This window comes from Scleropages formosus, chromosome 10 (genome assembly GCF_900964775.1).
Source record: "Scleropages formosus chromosome 10, fSclFor1.1, whole genome shotgun sequence".
In the NCBI taxonomy this organism is placed as follows: Eukaryota; Metazoa; Chordata; class Actinopteri; order Osteoglossiformes; family Osteoglossidae; genus Scleropages; species Scleropages formosus.
Window position 1 is genome coordinate 14,037,991 of NC_041815.1, and position 15,552 is coordinate 14,053,542.

A 15,552-nucleotide genomic window follows, 5' to 3' on the forward strand; every position below is an offset into this window, starting at 1 on the left:
AATTTGTCTTGTTTAATATTATTTTACATTAAATTGTCAGTTGGTCATGTTTTTATTATATGGATGATCTTTAAGTCATGTTTTTAAAACACAAGATTTTTTTCACGTGTAAAGCATGTATTTTTAATTTTTTCATGTTTCCATTAAGAACAAGTATTGATGTTAAGGGATGATTGTATTTGATATCTTCGCTTCATTCATTCTCAATACCTCTCCTGGCAGCATAGCGTGTGAGACAGGGTACACCCTGTAAGGGATGGCAGTAAAGCCAATCGCGCACACGCTTCAGAGTGACCAGTTCCCCTGAAGTGTGTCAATGGACTGCGGCAGGAAACCAGAGCACCTGGTAGAGACCCACACAAACATGAAGAGAACGTGCAAGTTCCACACCGACGGAGCCGAATTCGAACCTGCTGCACCACCTTGCTGTCACAATTACTTACATGATTTACTTATATCATTTCATCAACCTGAAAAGCACTCAGCATTGTAGGGTAACAGGAGTCATTTCCTCTGTTTTACCCCCATTACTCGATTACTGAGAGCTGTAGGAACTGCTGCAAATTCCCCTTTTGATGAAATACAACTGGTGGTATAAATAATTATCGCTACATTTCATCATAGGCTGCGGGTCATGATTTTCGAGAAAGGGAGAGTGTTTCAATCAATGTCAATCTTGCGCAATATTTGGAAGTGCTGATTGTTACTTGTGACAAAAAAAAAATGATTCCTGTCGAATTGTTGCCGTTTCAGCGGACGAAACTGAAAGTAACGTCTACATTCCCGAGGAATAAAAGGGCTGCGATCGTTCATTCCCAACCACAGTGACAGCGACAGTGGCAGCATGGGCCGCGTGCGCGCGCACCTCACAGCTCTCGGTGAGTACCACGAGTACGAGTACGACGGTCGGTAGCCGACAGCAAACACGGTACCAGATACGAGGCAGGGATTCGGTGCTGTGTGACCCGGCGTCTCTCTTCTCCCTTGCAGTCATTTTAGAGGCGCTGAACTGGCACTGGGCTGCGTCCCAACGTAAGTAAGACACAAAAAAGTCGCGGACATTATTATATATAATAATTGGGGTGCGGTGTGTGAGCGACAATGTTGCCGCGGTCCGTCTACGTGTGTGTGTGTGTGTCTTATGTACTTCACGCTGACAGTCTCAGTGACCGCTGGTTCCTCCCACGCGCCGCGCACCAGGCGACCTCCCGCGAGCCGCCGTGTCCGTGTGGAGCGGCAGCGCGCAGCTCCTGGTGGGGGAGCGCGTCACCCTGAGCTGCTCCGTCCCGGCGGACGACTCGCACGGCTGGAGGTTCCGGTGGTTCCGAGACGGCCTCCCCCTCAGGAGCTTCGCTTCGGCCGAGGAGCGCTACAGCGTGGCTCCCGCGTTCCCGCGCCACAGCGGCCGCTACACGTGCCTGGGCGAGAAGGACGTGGACGACGGGAGCGCGCCGCGCACGCAGCTCAGTCCTGCGCTCAGGCTCCAGGTGGTGGGTGAGTCTCGCGCCGGTCGCGTGTCCACGCGCGTGCGCCAAGCCTTCTGCACACGGTCCCCCTCCCGTTCTTGTGTGATATACACACACAGTAACTGAGAAAATAGCTTTTTACTTGAACTAAGCAAAGTGAAATGTGGCACCGCCCTACTGGACGGTGTTATATGGTGTTTTAAGATGATTTACTTAAAAGTGTTTTTTTTTTTTATTATTATTATTATCTAGAATAACCAGGAGGGGCAGGCAGCCACTGGCACTTTTTCCCCCCTTGCCTTTTCTATTGAGTTTTTCCTTCCTTTCCTCCGTGTCCTGTTGACTTAATTATAGCTTTAATTCCCAGTAAAGTATAGCTATTGTAGCTTAATGTATTGCCAGCCTTTTATTTGTATTATGTCTCTGATCCTTCTTTCAGTGCTCCGTCACTGTGTGAGCACAGCACTCTATAAAAATGAATTGAACAGAAAAATATTTGCAGGTTCAGCCTTTGTGTATTACATTTACATTATTCATTTAGCAGACGTTTTTCTCCAAAGCGACGTACATCTCAGCAAAAGTACAATTTATGCATTACATTAAGAGAAGGAGACATAGCTGCAGACATGAAAGTCTCAAGCAAACCTAGTTTGTTTCCTACCACTTGCTGCACCGAGGTTCATCGTTATTTATTATAAATTTAGAGGGCCATACCAACTTATGAAGACCACATCTTCCACATCCAGCAAGTATTAAATTCATTTCATTGCTTAGAAGATACTTGACATTTACTCAATTAGCTGATGCTTTTCTCCAAAGTGACTTAGCTAAGCTACTTACAATTATTTACCCATTTATACAGCTGGGCAACTTTTACCGGAGCAATTTTAGGGTAAGTAAAACCCTCGCTCAAGGGTACGGCAGCTGGAGGTAGGGATCAAACCTGCAGCCTTTGGCTCCAAGTCCAACCACTACGCTACCAAGTGTTCTGTGTTCATGGAAAGTGTAGCTTGCAGTTTTCCATCATCATCATCATCATGCTGTGCTCACCTAATTTCCAGGGACTTGAACTACTGCCTTACGGTACTGTTCCCGCTGGATGAAGTAATGAAGCTCTGTGTTTCTCCTCCGTAGGTGGCTGGGCTGTAGTACAGCTTCCACCTCAGCCCATCTTCATCGGAGAAAATGTAACGCTCACCTGTCATGTCTGGGCCAACCCGACTCTCTTAGAAGTGACGTTCTACAAAGACGGACGCGAGTTGCAGAGGGACCGCAACCCAAAGCTGTTGCTGCCCCACGTCTCCAAGAAAGACCAGGGAGCCTACTGGTGCAAAGTGACCTGGTGGCACAGGTTACAGTGGCACACAACTCAGTCAGTGGCCACCGAGCTGCCTGTCATGGGTATGCGTTTTCTGTTTCTAAAGCATGAAATGTTGTATTTGGTTGCATCGCTACAGCGGCCTTTCGCTCTGTAACGAAATCACATGCTTATTTTTACAGATGCAATACAACAAACCTGTATTTCCTTTCTTTATTATGCAACCATCTATGGTTTTAAAGGTTTTCATGCAAAATGCCACTAAATTTCATACACATCATCTTTTTAGTTATTTAGGGGATCATTTAACCTACTTTATGTAAATATTTTCATTCCAATTAGTTTTTCAGATGTTGTGAAGCATTGCTGTTCTGCTTGCCCGTAACCCCGTTTTTCTGCATGTCCCAGATATCCTGACCAAACCCCAGCTTGCTGTGCTCTCGGGCACCCCCACGCTGCAGGGGCAGACTTTGGTGCTGGAGTGCCAAACGGAGCTGAATATCCCAAAAAAAGGTCTCCACATGCGCTACCAGTACTTCCGTGATGGCCAGAGGCTAGGCATAGCCACCTCCAAGAGCCGTTACATGGTGCATCACATCGGGCCGCAGGACGCCGGACAGTACCAGTGTAAAGTGACCGTGAGTGGACTAGACCTGAAAAAGTGGAGTGACCAGGTGCACGTGCCGGTCCTGGATGGTGAGTGTCCGTGAGCCTCTTCTGAACACCCGTCTGTCTTCACCTCCCTTAGCAATTTGGTTCTTCAGTGGCAGATGTTCACACGTTGCATCCGATGGTTTCTTTGCAGTTTCAAAGGCAGCTGAGCAAGATCCTGTCCGCAGAGCTCGCTCCAGAAGCTCGTAACTCAAGTTCATCCTCTGCAACGGAAGGGTGACGCTGGATTCAGCTGCCTTCAGAACTTTGTTATATGTCAACCAGGTTACTCATGGAAAGGACAGCTTCTCAGCAAGAAGTTATCACCTTTTTCTCAGTGAAAAATCTCTGATCACGCTGAGGTGGAGACCTAATATCTGTGATGTGGTATTTTGAGAATTTTGCATTGAGAAGAAATAGTTTTTATGGTATATATCTATAATATGCTAAGTATAATAATTGAGAATATTGTCCAACTCATCCTATATACAATGTAAAACTATGGCTGGTACTTTTTATATCTTTATTCTCGAGGCTGAGTGCTTAACTTCAAAATGTCAGTTCCTTCATTCCAAATTTCTGTACATTTTTAAACATCAGTGTGATTTTAAATTACAAATGCAGTCTTTTAAGAAATAATTTAAAAAAGCTAATTTTACAGTTGTTGATAAAATGAATTTTCAGATCATTTGAACTACTTGACTTTATTTGAGTTAACAAATGAAAAAGTTGTTCTTCACTAATCATTTACAAACACGTTTAGGTAGAAAAAGAAACGGCCTTGTCCTGGAGCGGTCCGCAGACTGAGGTGACGGCCAGTTTAACCTGAAGGACTGACCGACTCAGTCGCATTCCATTTCCTGTTAAATCTTTTTTCACGTGTCAAGGGAACACATGGCTATCACTTAGAAGATCTCTTTAGAGGAATATTACATATTTTAATATTAGGATTACGTGGATTGCATTATCTTCCCTTGCAAAAGCTGATACAAACAACTGAAGTGTCTCCCCGTTGTCCTAACAAGTTCCACGTTTGGAATGATACCAAGAGCAATAACTGTAGAGTACAGCTAGGAAAGATTTCAGGCAATGTCCGGATAGAGGAGGAACCCGGAGAAGGTGCTGTCATCCTCACTGCTAGAGTACACACCGTTCCAGTCCCTGAGGGTCTCCAGCCAGACCTGGTCCCCGGCCGCCAGCCGCAGCAAAATGAGGTTTGAGGCCTGGTCGATATCCTGGCCGTACAGTGAGTCCCTGGAGCGGAGTCTCTTCGCTCCATTGACTACCAGGGCGACCCGCAGAGGGCGGTTGCGCACGGTGATGTGGTAGGTGAACACATAGACGCCGGAGTGGGTGCAGTTGAACTTGCTGGCAGCAATATCGTAGTGCTCCTCACCGTTGTAGAAGACCTTGTCGAATCTGACTGGGAAGCCTGGCGGCGGGAAGGACTTACTAGGCTGCAGGCCAACGCTGAAGGCCGAGCGTTTGAGCACCTCGGTGGCCCCCCGGGCCCCCTTCAAGCCCCGTGGTCCCCGCTCGCCCCTTATCCCCGGAGATCCTCTGTCACCTTTTGGCCCCACAAAGCCCCTAGCTCCCACAGGACCTGGAGGCCCTCGAGCTCCAGGTTCCCCTTTCTTCCCTGGTAATCCTGGATCCCCCACCACTCCAGGGGGCCCCTGTATCCCCATCATCCCTGGAGGACCTTCAGGTCCCTGCAGACCCTGAGGTCCAGGTTCACCAGGCTCGCCCTTCTGGCCCTTCTCCCCATATGGCCCACACTGCCCCTTGTCTCCAGAGTCACCCTTGTCACCCTTTTGCCCCGGCACCCCCGGAGGTCCCACCACCCCTTCTTTCCCCGGCTCTCCCTTCTCGCCTTTAGTCCCATTCTCACAGGAATCTCCTTTCTCTCCTCGGTCACCTTTAAAGCCCGGAAAGCCAGTGTCACCCTTTTCACCTTTGGAGCCAGCATCACCTACAGAAGTCACAAAGATATACAGTACATTCAACATACACAGCATAAGATGTTACACTCCCTGAGCATATTAAAACAGCTGAACACAAGGCTCAGACCAATACACCATAAAGCTACATATTTAAATAATGAAAGCATAAAATAAAGCATATATATAACTTATATATATGCTTTATTTATAAAGCCTCTTTCAAATAGAAGTTATACATATTTATTGTAGTTTCATCCTAGCTGCTGGTGACTGCTGTTGTCCTGTAATAAAATATAGCAAACTTCCTAATTGTAAGAATTTATTTAAATGAATATAAAGGGAATGTGTGGTGGCCCAGCGGGTTTGACCAGGTCCTGCTGTCCAGTGGGTCTGGGGTTCAAGTCCCGCTTGGGGTGCCTTGCAACGGACTGGTGTGTCCCCTCCCCCTCCAGCCTTGTGCCCTGTGTCGCCGCAACCCCAGTTGAGACAAGCAGTTTCAGACTCTGTGTGTGTGTGTGTAACACTGGAATAGTGTTTCCTGATGAGAAGACACTTTGCCTATGCTCGCACTGTGGAAATTGGGTGAATATGAAATCTAAAATCTTATGAGACCCCCTGATGTTTTGTCTGTTGGCAAAAACACAAATTAGACTTTTGGATACAACACTTCCAGTCTGAGGCTCGCCGAAGGCTTTATAAACACCTGTCAAAAAAAAAAGCCTGCTTGATACAAGGGGAAAGCTGATAGTGTAGGGATTAGCGCTGCTGTTGTTCAGCCCAGAGGTCGCATGTTTGAATCCCACCTCCAGTTGTAGTAGCCTTGAGCAAGGTTCCTATCCTAAATTGCTCCAGTGAAATTACCCAGCAGTATAAATAAGTAAATAATTGTCGCTTTACATTGGAAATTGCTTTGGAGAAAAATGTCAGATAAATGAATAAATTTAAACCCAGCAACACTGAATGTTTAGGCATTGACACTTTCTAAAGATGGTAAAGCAATGGTATACAACATACCTTTCTCTCCTGGCTTCCCTACACTTCCAGGAATTCCAGTCAGTCCACTTTTTCCTTGTTCACCTTTGTCACCTGGCAGAAAAGGATGAGTAGCATTAAAAATGTAGAAGTCTCATGATGTATTCAACAGCAGCCACAACTGTAGATTGGGCTACCGCTTGTTCATGTGATAAAGCAAATTCTCTTAAAATTCCCTTAAAGTCACATAACAATTCAACAGGTGCAATTGTGAGAGGATTATCGATGTATTTCAACCCCACGGAGGAGACTCTTGAGTCTGTGAATGATCTGGTTAATATGTCAATGAATGGCATCATAAAGAGGAGATCTATAAAGGCCTATTGCATTTCCATCTAAGCTTTAAGCCGCTTCTGTTGTTCATTAGAGAAATGAACAAGTTACTGTAAAAACACCATCACACATTTTTTGACTGATTCGTAATCTACTTAAATCTATGTAATATGCAGAAAGTGGAAACTAAGTGCCACACCTTTGTCTCCCTTGGTCCCCGGAGGTCCTGCAAGACCATCTGATCCAGGTAGTCCTTGGGGACCCAGCTGGCCCTTCTCCCCTGGCGAGCCTGTAACCCAGCAGTAGCAGTGGTCCGTATTGAACCAGTGTCCCTCAGCAAAGCAACCAGGCCATTTCAATCCACATATCAAATAAGAACACAATTCCACATTAAATATTAAAAGCATATATGAAATGAATTTTTAAACCTCAGAAAATAGTAAGAAAATTCGATTGAAGCACTGCTTATTATGAATGAACTGATGGGAAAAACAACCAGTATTGATAACATGCTTATCATCTGATTCTGGGAAATTTCTGAAGTATTTTATGGAAACTAGAAATTTCTACATCCAGCTCTCCATACTCCATCAGCACATAATCAAAGTACTTACTTGCTTACTGTCAAATTTGGTGAGGCATAAAAAAAAAAAAAAATCGAATTACTTCATGCTGTGCTAGACTCCATTCCGTAAAACCTGAGTGATTTTCAAAATATTCTTCGAGCTCTAAGGATAAACATTTTAACCGTGATACGCAAATCTACAACTCGGTGGACGACATAGCGTGAATCACAGTAACAGGACAAAAGGGCAGAAATCAGAGACTCAAAAACTACTGCGTGTGGAATTAACGCAAATAACTCCCATCCGTGACGATCATCTCATGGAACAACGGGAGTAAACAAAGGCAATAAATAAATTAATACTAGTGAATACTGGTGGCTGGTGGAGACACTCAGACCCCTTTAATTTGGCGCAATTACTTAGTCATCATTTCAAAGGTCTCACAGAGGGGGATGTGGGGACCTTTGCTGTATGGCTCCAATAAGAAAGAAAGCAGCTCATGAAAACACAGCTCATCTTGTCTGAATTACTCAACACCTCAGCCCTAGACAGACTGATGAATAATCTGACCTTTTGGCTTAAGAAGTCGTGAAGTCATAAGTTATGAAATGAAATGAATCCATGGTGAGAAATGAAAACGATTCCTAGGCTGGATTACTGGTATGTTTCTTAGATGATACCTGGGAGGCCCCTGTCCCCCTTGGGGCCACGGGGCCCCTTCTCTGGCGGACAGCACTCGCAGAAGTTGAAGTAGCACTCGTTGTAGTCCAGGGTGTAGTTCTCGCTGCCACCGCCAGGGGACGCCACGCTGCTGGTGCTGTGGAACGCAATGGTGTCTGCGGAAGTCGGGGAGAGAGCGGTCGTGGTCCGAGCGGTCTCCCGAGTCCAAACGCTGCTGGATATGCCTGTTGTGGTGGTCCGCAGGGGCTCTTGGATGGTGGGGGGTTTCTTTGTGAACTGGTATTTTGGCCGCTGAGGGGTTTTAGCCGACGCTCCCGTGAGCACCAGCAAGAGCGGGAGCAGGACGGCAGCAAGGAGGAAGACGAACTGATGAGCGAAGGTCCTCATCTCAGTGTCTGCGGACAGAAGTGGAGAACAACATCTTGAACGCATTTCCATTTTAGCCATCTTCTAAAACGATTTCACTGATATTAGTCAAATACTGCTCTGTTTTTCATGGTAACCATGTGGAAATTCTGTTCGATGAACATTACATTACTTGTGTTTTGGACAAAGACATAAGACGTTCAGAAAAAACCCAGCTCTAGTCTGACGGTAACAACAGAAACTATGTGCTCTCAACGAGTAAGAAATATTAAGAAGCAGAATTTGCCTTTTAATCAAAACGTAGGCAATCTATGCTGTGTAATTCATCCAGACACCTTTAAAAGTAAATGTTAGAAGCATTTCTTAATTCCCATCTAGTAATTCAGAGTAAATACTTTACAGCAGGTTTCTTTTACTTGGTTTCAAGTCCACTTCGTTCACCACGATGCCACTGGTTTGCTTCTAAAAAAAAAAAGGAATTACAGGTGTTTATTTTTGACAATCGCACTCTCTCAACATAACTTCATTTATCAGACACTTTTCTCCAAAGCGACTTCCAATGAACTCTATGTAGTGTTATGAGCCCACACACCTTATTCACCGCAGTGACTTACACTGCTATATACACTACTTACACTGGATCAACACTACTCGCTGTGCCACTCTGCGCTCTCGCACTACTTGCTGTGCCACTGTATTTTTACACCATTCAGGAAAACCTTATGCATAAAATTTTCTTCTCTTGAGAAAAATTCAAATAATTTAAAACTTCTCGTCTTGCCTAAGATGTATGAAGAAAGGCAATCAAACCAGAGGAATTTAGCAACCAAGAGACTGCAAAATATTTAACACGATTAGCACTTACCTTGTCAGCGAGTCACTTATCGTTTACCCATCATGCGGTGTCACTTTGAAGAGCGCAGAAATGTCGAATCACTCGTAGTGATTTCACCTCGCTGCTTTAATCCCTCGGAGCCTGGCCAATGGCAGGACGGCGCAAGCTTCCCGCGGGTTTGAAACTCGAGGAGATGCTAATGCACGGGGTCGAGCTGGACCGGGCCGAGGCAGCGGTGCGTTTCTGAACCCCTCTTGTGCTACACTTCTTTGTGACACTCGATCCGGTCCTCTCCACGGCTGGCCGCGAGTCACCCAATACAGCAATGAACTCCTCCGGTGGGCACGGGCCCTCGGCCATTGGAGGGAGGGAGAAGGATTAGAGCCCCTTCCAGGAGGTCTCCAGGGCCGAAGCCACAGGATGTAATGCACCTGGGGGTGGCGGGGCCGAGGGCGGTGAAGGGGGTGGCAGCAGGGGACAGGAGCGCACTGGGCCGTGCCAGGCACAGGTGAATGAGCACACTGACTGGAAAAGGCAGAAAGACGCAACTGTGTGCTCCTTAATACGACGGCCCCACCCCACTTCTAAAAACCCAACTTAGTAAAGGCATTCATAACCAAAAAAAAGTACTGTTTAAGGAATAATAATAATGATGATTAAAAAAACAGCCTCCCTGGCCCGTAGTTTTGTATATTTGGAGTAAATCATGATTTTTTTAAAAAAAAAAAAATCACAGGTGTGCAGCAACCCTCAGACTTGCTCCATGCCAGTTTCTGCAGACTTTTTGGAAGCAGATTCATCCTACTAACATCATATTCCACCTCATACCAGAGAGGCTCTTAGTGTTTAAGAGGTTTTTGAGCCATTTCCGCGAAGAAAAGACACCACCATGTTTGTGGAAACATGCTGAGACATTGCGTGTAGTTTCTGGAACTTCATGATCTCATTCTGAGCTCAATGGAGATGGCCTTCTGCTGCAGTAGCCCATCCACGTCAAGGCTAGATGAGTTGTGCATTCCGAAATACCCTTCTGCAGACCAGTACTGTGTGGTTATTTGCTTACCTGTGCCAAACTGGCTCGCACCAGTTGCCATTTTCCTCTGACCGCTCTCATCAACAAGACTTTTTCACCCGCAGATTTTTGACGCTGTAGCGTGTAAAAATCCCACAGCGAGAGCTGTTTCTGAAACGCTCGTACCAGTACAGCTCGCAGCAGCGGTCACACGTTTGTCCATTCTAACGTTCATTCAAATAGTAATTGAACCTCTTGACATGTCTACATGGTTTATACACTAAGCGATAACCACGTCACTGAGTGGTAAGATGTATTTTTAAAGGACAGGTCTATCTAATTCTGTGACAGTAATGTTAATTGTGGCGAGTGGGCTGAGTAAGAGAAAGGAAAAGGGAGCGATTGTAGAGATGCAAGAGATTTTTTCTTTCTCCAAACACTCTGGGTTCCATATCAACCCCAAAATGAGTCCCTGTTAAGATTTTTTCAACCTGTATATGGTCTGATCTACTCGTACGGAACAAATAGGACGGAAGAGCGAAAGCGAGCAGCCCGCAAATGTCCTGCATCTCGGAGAACCGTCGCAGAAGAGCTGGGAAAACGTCGGCTGATTTCCTGCTCAAACTTGTTAAACCGAATGCAACGTGGAAAAAAAAGAAATATTTTCCAGCAAGAGCGCTCAGATTTTTTACTAGTCCTGTAAAAGAGAATTTGAGAAAACCAACGTGGACCAAGAGAGGAATAAAACAATTTCCACATTTGCTACTTATTCCCATCTTGCCCTTCGTGACTGGCATTACACTACAAAGGTTATATTCACAGCGTGCTGGCAGCGCTGTGCGCCGAACAGGGCAAAGTCAACAAATGGAACGATGCAAAAAAAAATGTAGAAAGAAAAAAGCGAACCATCCTCAATAATCAAGGATGATTTTGGCGGCACGATGATTGTCGGCGTCGGGGAGCGATCCGTCAAGAGGAAATCAAACACCCAGCCCAGCGTCCCTGGACACAAGGACTACATCTGTCTGAGCTGACACCTAGGACAAGCCGCACTACCGTGGGCTCTCCGGCTATTAGCTGGCTGGGGCTGGCTGTTATCTGAGCCCCCTGCATCTGCACTCTTACTGGTTTAACACAAGTTGAGCATGGCAGGGGTGGTAAGCTCTTAATGGAGTGTCTAGCGCCCCTCTGACCTTGTGATGGAAGTAAAGGCTGGATGCCCATTAACACCATTTGGAAGTTATTCCTCGCCTCGCCTCACCTCACCTCGTCGTCTACGCGTCCTACCGATCAAATCCATCTCTGTCGTCTTTTGTTAGATTGCTGCAGACGACGGGGGAAATATCACTTGTAAGTGAATTGTACGGTTATGGTGCAAAACAGGATGAGAATGAACGCACCGGGTACCTCTCAGATCTGTCCTACAACCACTTCTTTCACATAACTCCACCACTGCTGTGTCAGGATTTCACCACAAGAGGACACAGAAAACAAGGAAAAGCCTTTACGAGACAATAAAAGGTGAACCTAAACCAGACTCGAGAGAACCGTCAGAAACTCCCAGCAACCCATCAACACAGAGGCAAAAATGGGAAACAGTTGGGCCAGCCTGACCTGGTTAAGTACTGTAGCCACGTGCGAATTAAACGTCATTTTGTTCGTCAATAAATGTGCGTGATTTTGACATCCACCGAAAACTGATTCGAAGCAGGGCGAGTCTGAAAAGCAGATCGCATCCCATGGCTAAAGTAATATTTGTGCCAAAGACCAACATGAACACGGGGCGAGTTTCTTTACGCTCGCTTGCCTTCTCTTGCTCCCAGAGGACAAACGAGTGGCACAGATCGGTTGCGTGGTGCCTAGTGGCGGCAGTCCCAACGAGCGACTCCCCGCAGCGCTTTCTTCGACGCTCCGCAGTCAGCAGTAGCGCTCCCGGGAAAGATGCATGCGGAAAAATCCCCAGCTTTCACACAGAAATATGAGAGCATTCTCGAGCACTTGCACATGTTTTATTCAGTTACTTATGCTCCGTTCCTGACTCTCTCTCAGACTCCTCTGAACCGTGCTGCTTTTTAAAACGGGATGTTGTTTAGTCTTTTAAATTCTTTGCGATTTATTCTTTGTTATTATTTTGATACTACCTTACATACATATGCCAAGGCAGTAGTTTTCTCAATATTTAAGTGTGATCATTTTATTATACAGTATTATATACTGTATCATTCCTTGTTGTTGTTATTATTATTATTATTATTATTGTCGTCGTCGTCGTCTTTACCCTAGTCCATGTGCCATGGTAGATATACATTTACTGTACTTCCACATGGTGGCAGACTAAAATGCAACCTTGACGTTTTTTCCCTCCACTTCCAAACAAAACTAGGACCAGAAGTCTTTATCTCCATTTGTTTGTAACTCTAAATACACCTTTCCCACTAAGTCATAATTAATAAAAGCTACTCAATACAGCCCTGCCTAAATCGATTCACTGGTTATGTTGTGTAAACAAAAGGCTGTAATAAAATATAAAAATACTCTAACACGTCCGCGTGTTCATTATCAATAACACACACACACACACACACACACACACACACACACACACATTTTCAGAACCACTTGTCCCATACAGGGTCACGGGGAACCGGAGCCTACCCGGCAACACAGGGCATAAGGCCAGAGGGGGAGGGGACACACCCAGGACGGGACGCCAGTCCGTCGCAAGGCACCCCAAGCGGGACTCGAACCCCATACCCACCGGACAGCAGGACTGTGGTCCAACCCACTGCGCCACCGCACCCCCTATCATTATCAATAACGACTTGTCCAATGCATCGTCGTAGTGGTCAGGACCCCAACGTGGAAGCAGGGTGTGAGGCAGGGTAAGGCATGGAGAGGATGCCACTCCACAGCAGTGTGACACCTTTTCATTAAGTTCAAACAACATTAAAATGAAAACATGTAACACACACACACACACAGTGGCTGAAACCGCTTGTCCCAAGTGGGTCACAGTGAACCGGAGCCTAACCTGGCAACACAGGGCGTAAGCCTGGAGGGGGAGGGGACACACCCAGGACAGGACGCCAGTCCATCACAAGGCACCGTAAGCAGGATTTGAACCCCAGACCCGCCACCAGAGAGCTTGAGCTGACATGTAAAACTACTGATGTCAAAAAAAATCTATCATCTCCACAATCTTCCGTTCTGTCTCGATTGCCGATTCCTCACATGAACACGTGCAGCGTTTCTTACTTTGCCAACAATCAAGAATCACAAACATCCGACAGAAGCCGTAAACACCGTGGAAGCGAGAAGAATGACGGCGGTACGACACTCCTATACTGCTCCTGTTCTGTCCGAATGCCCTTGAGCGCAAACTAGCGGCTGCGGTGGGAGACGCGGATCGTTTTTCCTCCACGACGGACAGAAATTTTCGAAAACAGAACGGCGAAGAAAAATAAAGAAACTGGAAAAATATTTGCGTCTTTGAACATCCTCAAGTCGAATGTTTGCGGAATCAGGAGACAATGTGTTTCTGAGAAGCGAGCGCACAACCACGGAGGCCACAGATCATCAAGACCTCCATCCAGCAGAAAGGAGCAGGACACAACTGCCCTTCCTTCCCCGTTTTTCCATGTTGCTTCCCTGCACCGTCACTCAGCAGAATCAAGCCTGTGCCCTTTCGCCTCTTATTATTCCATATTTTGGTACACGGTGCGTTTCATAAGAGGGGGGCGTGGTGGTGCAGCGGGTTTAGCCGGGTCCCGCTCTCTTGTGGGTCTGGGGTTCGAGTCCCGCTCGGGGCGCCTTGTGATGGAATGGCGTCCCGTCCTGGGTGTTTCCCCTCCCTCTCCAGCCTTACGCCCTGTGTTGCTGGGTTACGCTCTGGTTTGCTGCGACCCCACTTGGGGCAAGCGGTTTTAGACTCTGTGTGTGTACGTGTGTGTTTTATAGCACACTTAACAAGGAAAAAAATTCCTAGGACGTACCTCGGAATTCTGCCGCCCAAATAAATTAGTTCACATTTATTCGTTTAGCTGACACTTTTTCGCCAAAGCAACTTACAATGTTCATCTCCTTGCAATTATTTACCCATTTATAGAACTGGGTAAATTTTACTAGAGCAATTTTAGGGTAAGTGCCTCACTCAAGGGTACTACGGCCAGAGGGGGATTCAAACCTGCAACACTGGGGTCCAAAGGCATCCGCTCTAAGCGCTACACTACCGGCTGTGCCAGTAATTAAAACTGGAATTTTTGTGTTCACCCCACCAGTGACAGTCCTATGGGTACTGGAAACATTTTTTTACCTGCACTGATTTGTCTCAGCACAGCTGCAGCAGCCAGTTGAGCGAAATGCAAACTCGCCAAGCCTGGAAATTTTTCTCCCGCGTGATTGATGCGGCCACAATGCTGCTTGTCACGATGACCACGCCTGCAAGCAGTTTGTTCACCTGCGCCGGTGCTTATCAAGCAGAGCCCCTCCCGGGGACAGCGCCCGTGACGAAGCGCGAAACGGCCGAGAGCCGCAAAAGCGGGAGCCCTTCGCTCCGTCGTCATCTCCTCTGCGTCTAAAGAGCTGCGCAAATACAGACAAGGGCTTCACCGGGGCTGGTATCTAATCAACCATCCGATAACCACCGACATTTACTCATTTAACTGACACTTTTCTCCAAAGCAACTTACAGCGTTAAGCCATTTACAATTATTTACCCATTTTTACAGCTGGGTAATTTTTACTGGAACAATTTTGGGTAAATACCTTGCTCAAGGGTACTACAGGTGGAGGGGAGATTTAAACGTGCAACCTTAGGATTCAAAGGTATCAGCTCTAACTACTACACTACCACTTGTCCTGAGAAGGGTCGTGGTGAACCAGCGCCTATCCCCAAAGCAGTGGGTGCAAGGCTGAGGGGTGTATGCCAGTCCATCACAACACACACACGTTCACTCGTTCACTCACTCACTATGGGCACCTTAGTGTCAGCCATCCACCCGAACCGCATGTCTTTGGACAATGGGAGGAAACCAGAGCAAACGAAGTACACCTACGCAGACGCTGAAAGAACATGCAAACTCCACACAGACCGAGCGGGGACCGAACCCGCGTTCTCGCAAACGTATCTAACCATCGCGTCTAAACGAAAGGCACAATTTCTGCACCGTGTTTCTCAAGGTTCCGGCTACTGAGAAGTGGTTGTGCCATCAGAAGTTTATTTTTTTGTCCTCTCAACAAACATGTAGCTCTCTCACCATCGTCTGGATCACCTGGGTGACAGAAACCAGGGCACAGACCATTTTTACTGACCGCGGCCACGCGTCAGACTGCAGCGAGACGCACAGCACATCCCAGTCACCTCTTTTTTTTTTTTTTTTTTTAGCATCGCAGCAGAACGGTTTTGTAGCG

The 15,552-nt window shown here is 46.6% G+C and overlaps 2 protein-coding genes across 4 annotated transcripts; one reads left to right on the forward strand and one right to left on the reverse strand.

The window, feature by feature from the left end:
- The first annotated feature begins 122 nt into the window (after positions 1–122).
- Positions 123–4,046, forward strand: LOC108922389 (high affinity immunoglobulin gamma Fc receptor I-like). Its single transcript, XM_018732495.2, has 6 exons — positions 123–878; positions 991–1,032; positions 1,201–1,494; positions 2,601–2,867; positions 3,193–3,480; positions 3,590–4,046. Exons 1-6 carry the CDS (start codon positions 845–847, stop codon positions 3,643–3,645), a joined length of 981 nt encoding a protein of 326 aa, XP_018588011.2. The 5' UTR covers positions 123–844; the 3' UTR covers positions 3,646–4,046.
- Positions 4,047–4,320: 274 nt separating this feature from the next.
- On the reverse strand, positions 4,321–12,706 carry otol1b (otolin 1b). Of its 3 annotated transcripts, none has more exons than XM_018732482.2 (7): positions 9,162–12,706; positions 8,713–8,758; positions 7,930–8,325; positions 7,298–7,300; positions 6,883–6,972; positions 6,393–6,464; positions 4,321–5,407 (listed from the first exon to the last, which is right to left on the reverse strand). In XM_018732482.2, exons 3-7 carry the CDS (start codon positions 8,315–8,317, stop codon positions 4,518–4,520), a joined length of 1,443 nt encoding a protein of 480 aa, XP_018587998.1. In that variant the 5' UTR covers positions 8,318–8,325; positions 8,713–8,758; positions 9,162–12,706; the 3' UTR covers positions 4,321–4,517. The 3 variants fall into 3 exon arrangements, with proteins under 3 accessions (XP_018587998.1, XP_018587996.1, XP_018587999.1); XM_018732480.2 differs by having other exon boundaries at positions 8,697–8,758; XM_018732483.2 differs by lacking the exons at positions 7,298–7,300; positions 9,162–12,706 and having other exon boundaries at positions 8,697–8,882.
- Positions 12,707–15,552: the final 2,846 nt, after the last annotated feature.

Excerpts from the sequence above, each read along its gene's own strand:
- LOC108922389 (XM_018732495.2), top strand. The coding sequence starts at position 845 with ATGGGCCGCGTGCGCGCGCACCTCACAGCTCTCG. Across the intron at positions 879-990 it reads CGCGCACCTCACAGCTCTCG|TCATTTTAGAGGCGCTGAAC; the intron begins GTGAGTACCACG and ends TCTCCCTTGCAG. Across the intron at positions 2,868-3,192 it reads CACCGAGCTGCCTGTCATGG|ATATCCTGACCAAACCCCAG; the intron begins GTATGCGTTTTC and ends TGCATGTCCCAG.
- otol1b (XM_018732482.2), bottom strand. The coding sequence starts at position 8,317 with ATGAGGACCTTCGCTCATCAGTTCGTCTTCCTCCTTGCTGCCGTCCTG. Across the intron at positions 6,465-6,882 it reads GGGGACCAAGGGAGACAAAG|GTGACAAAGGTGAACAAGGA; the intron begins GTGTGGCACTTA and ends CTTTTCTGCCAG. Across the intron at positions 5,408-6,392 it reads AGGGAAGCCAGGAGAGAAAG|GTGATGCTGGCTCCAAAGGT; the intron begins GTATGTTGTATA and ends TGACTTCTGTAG.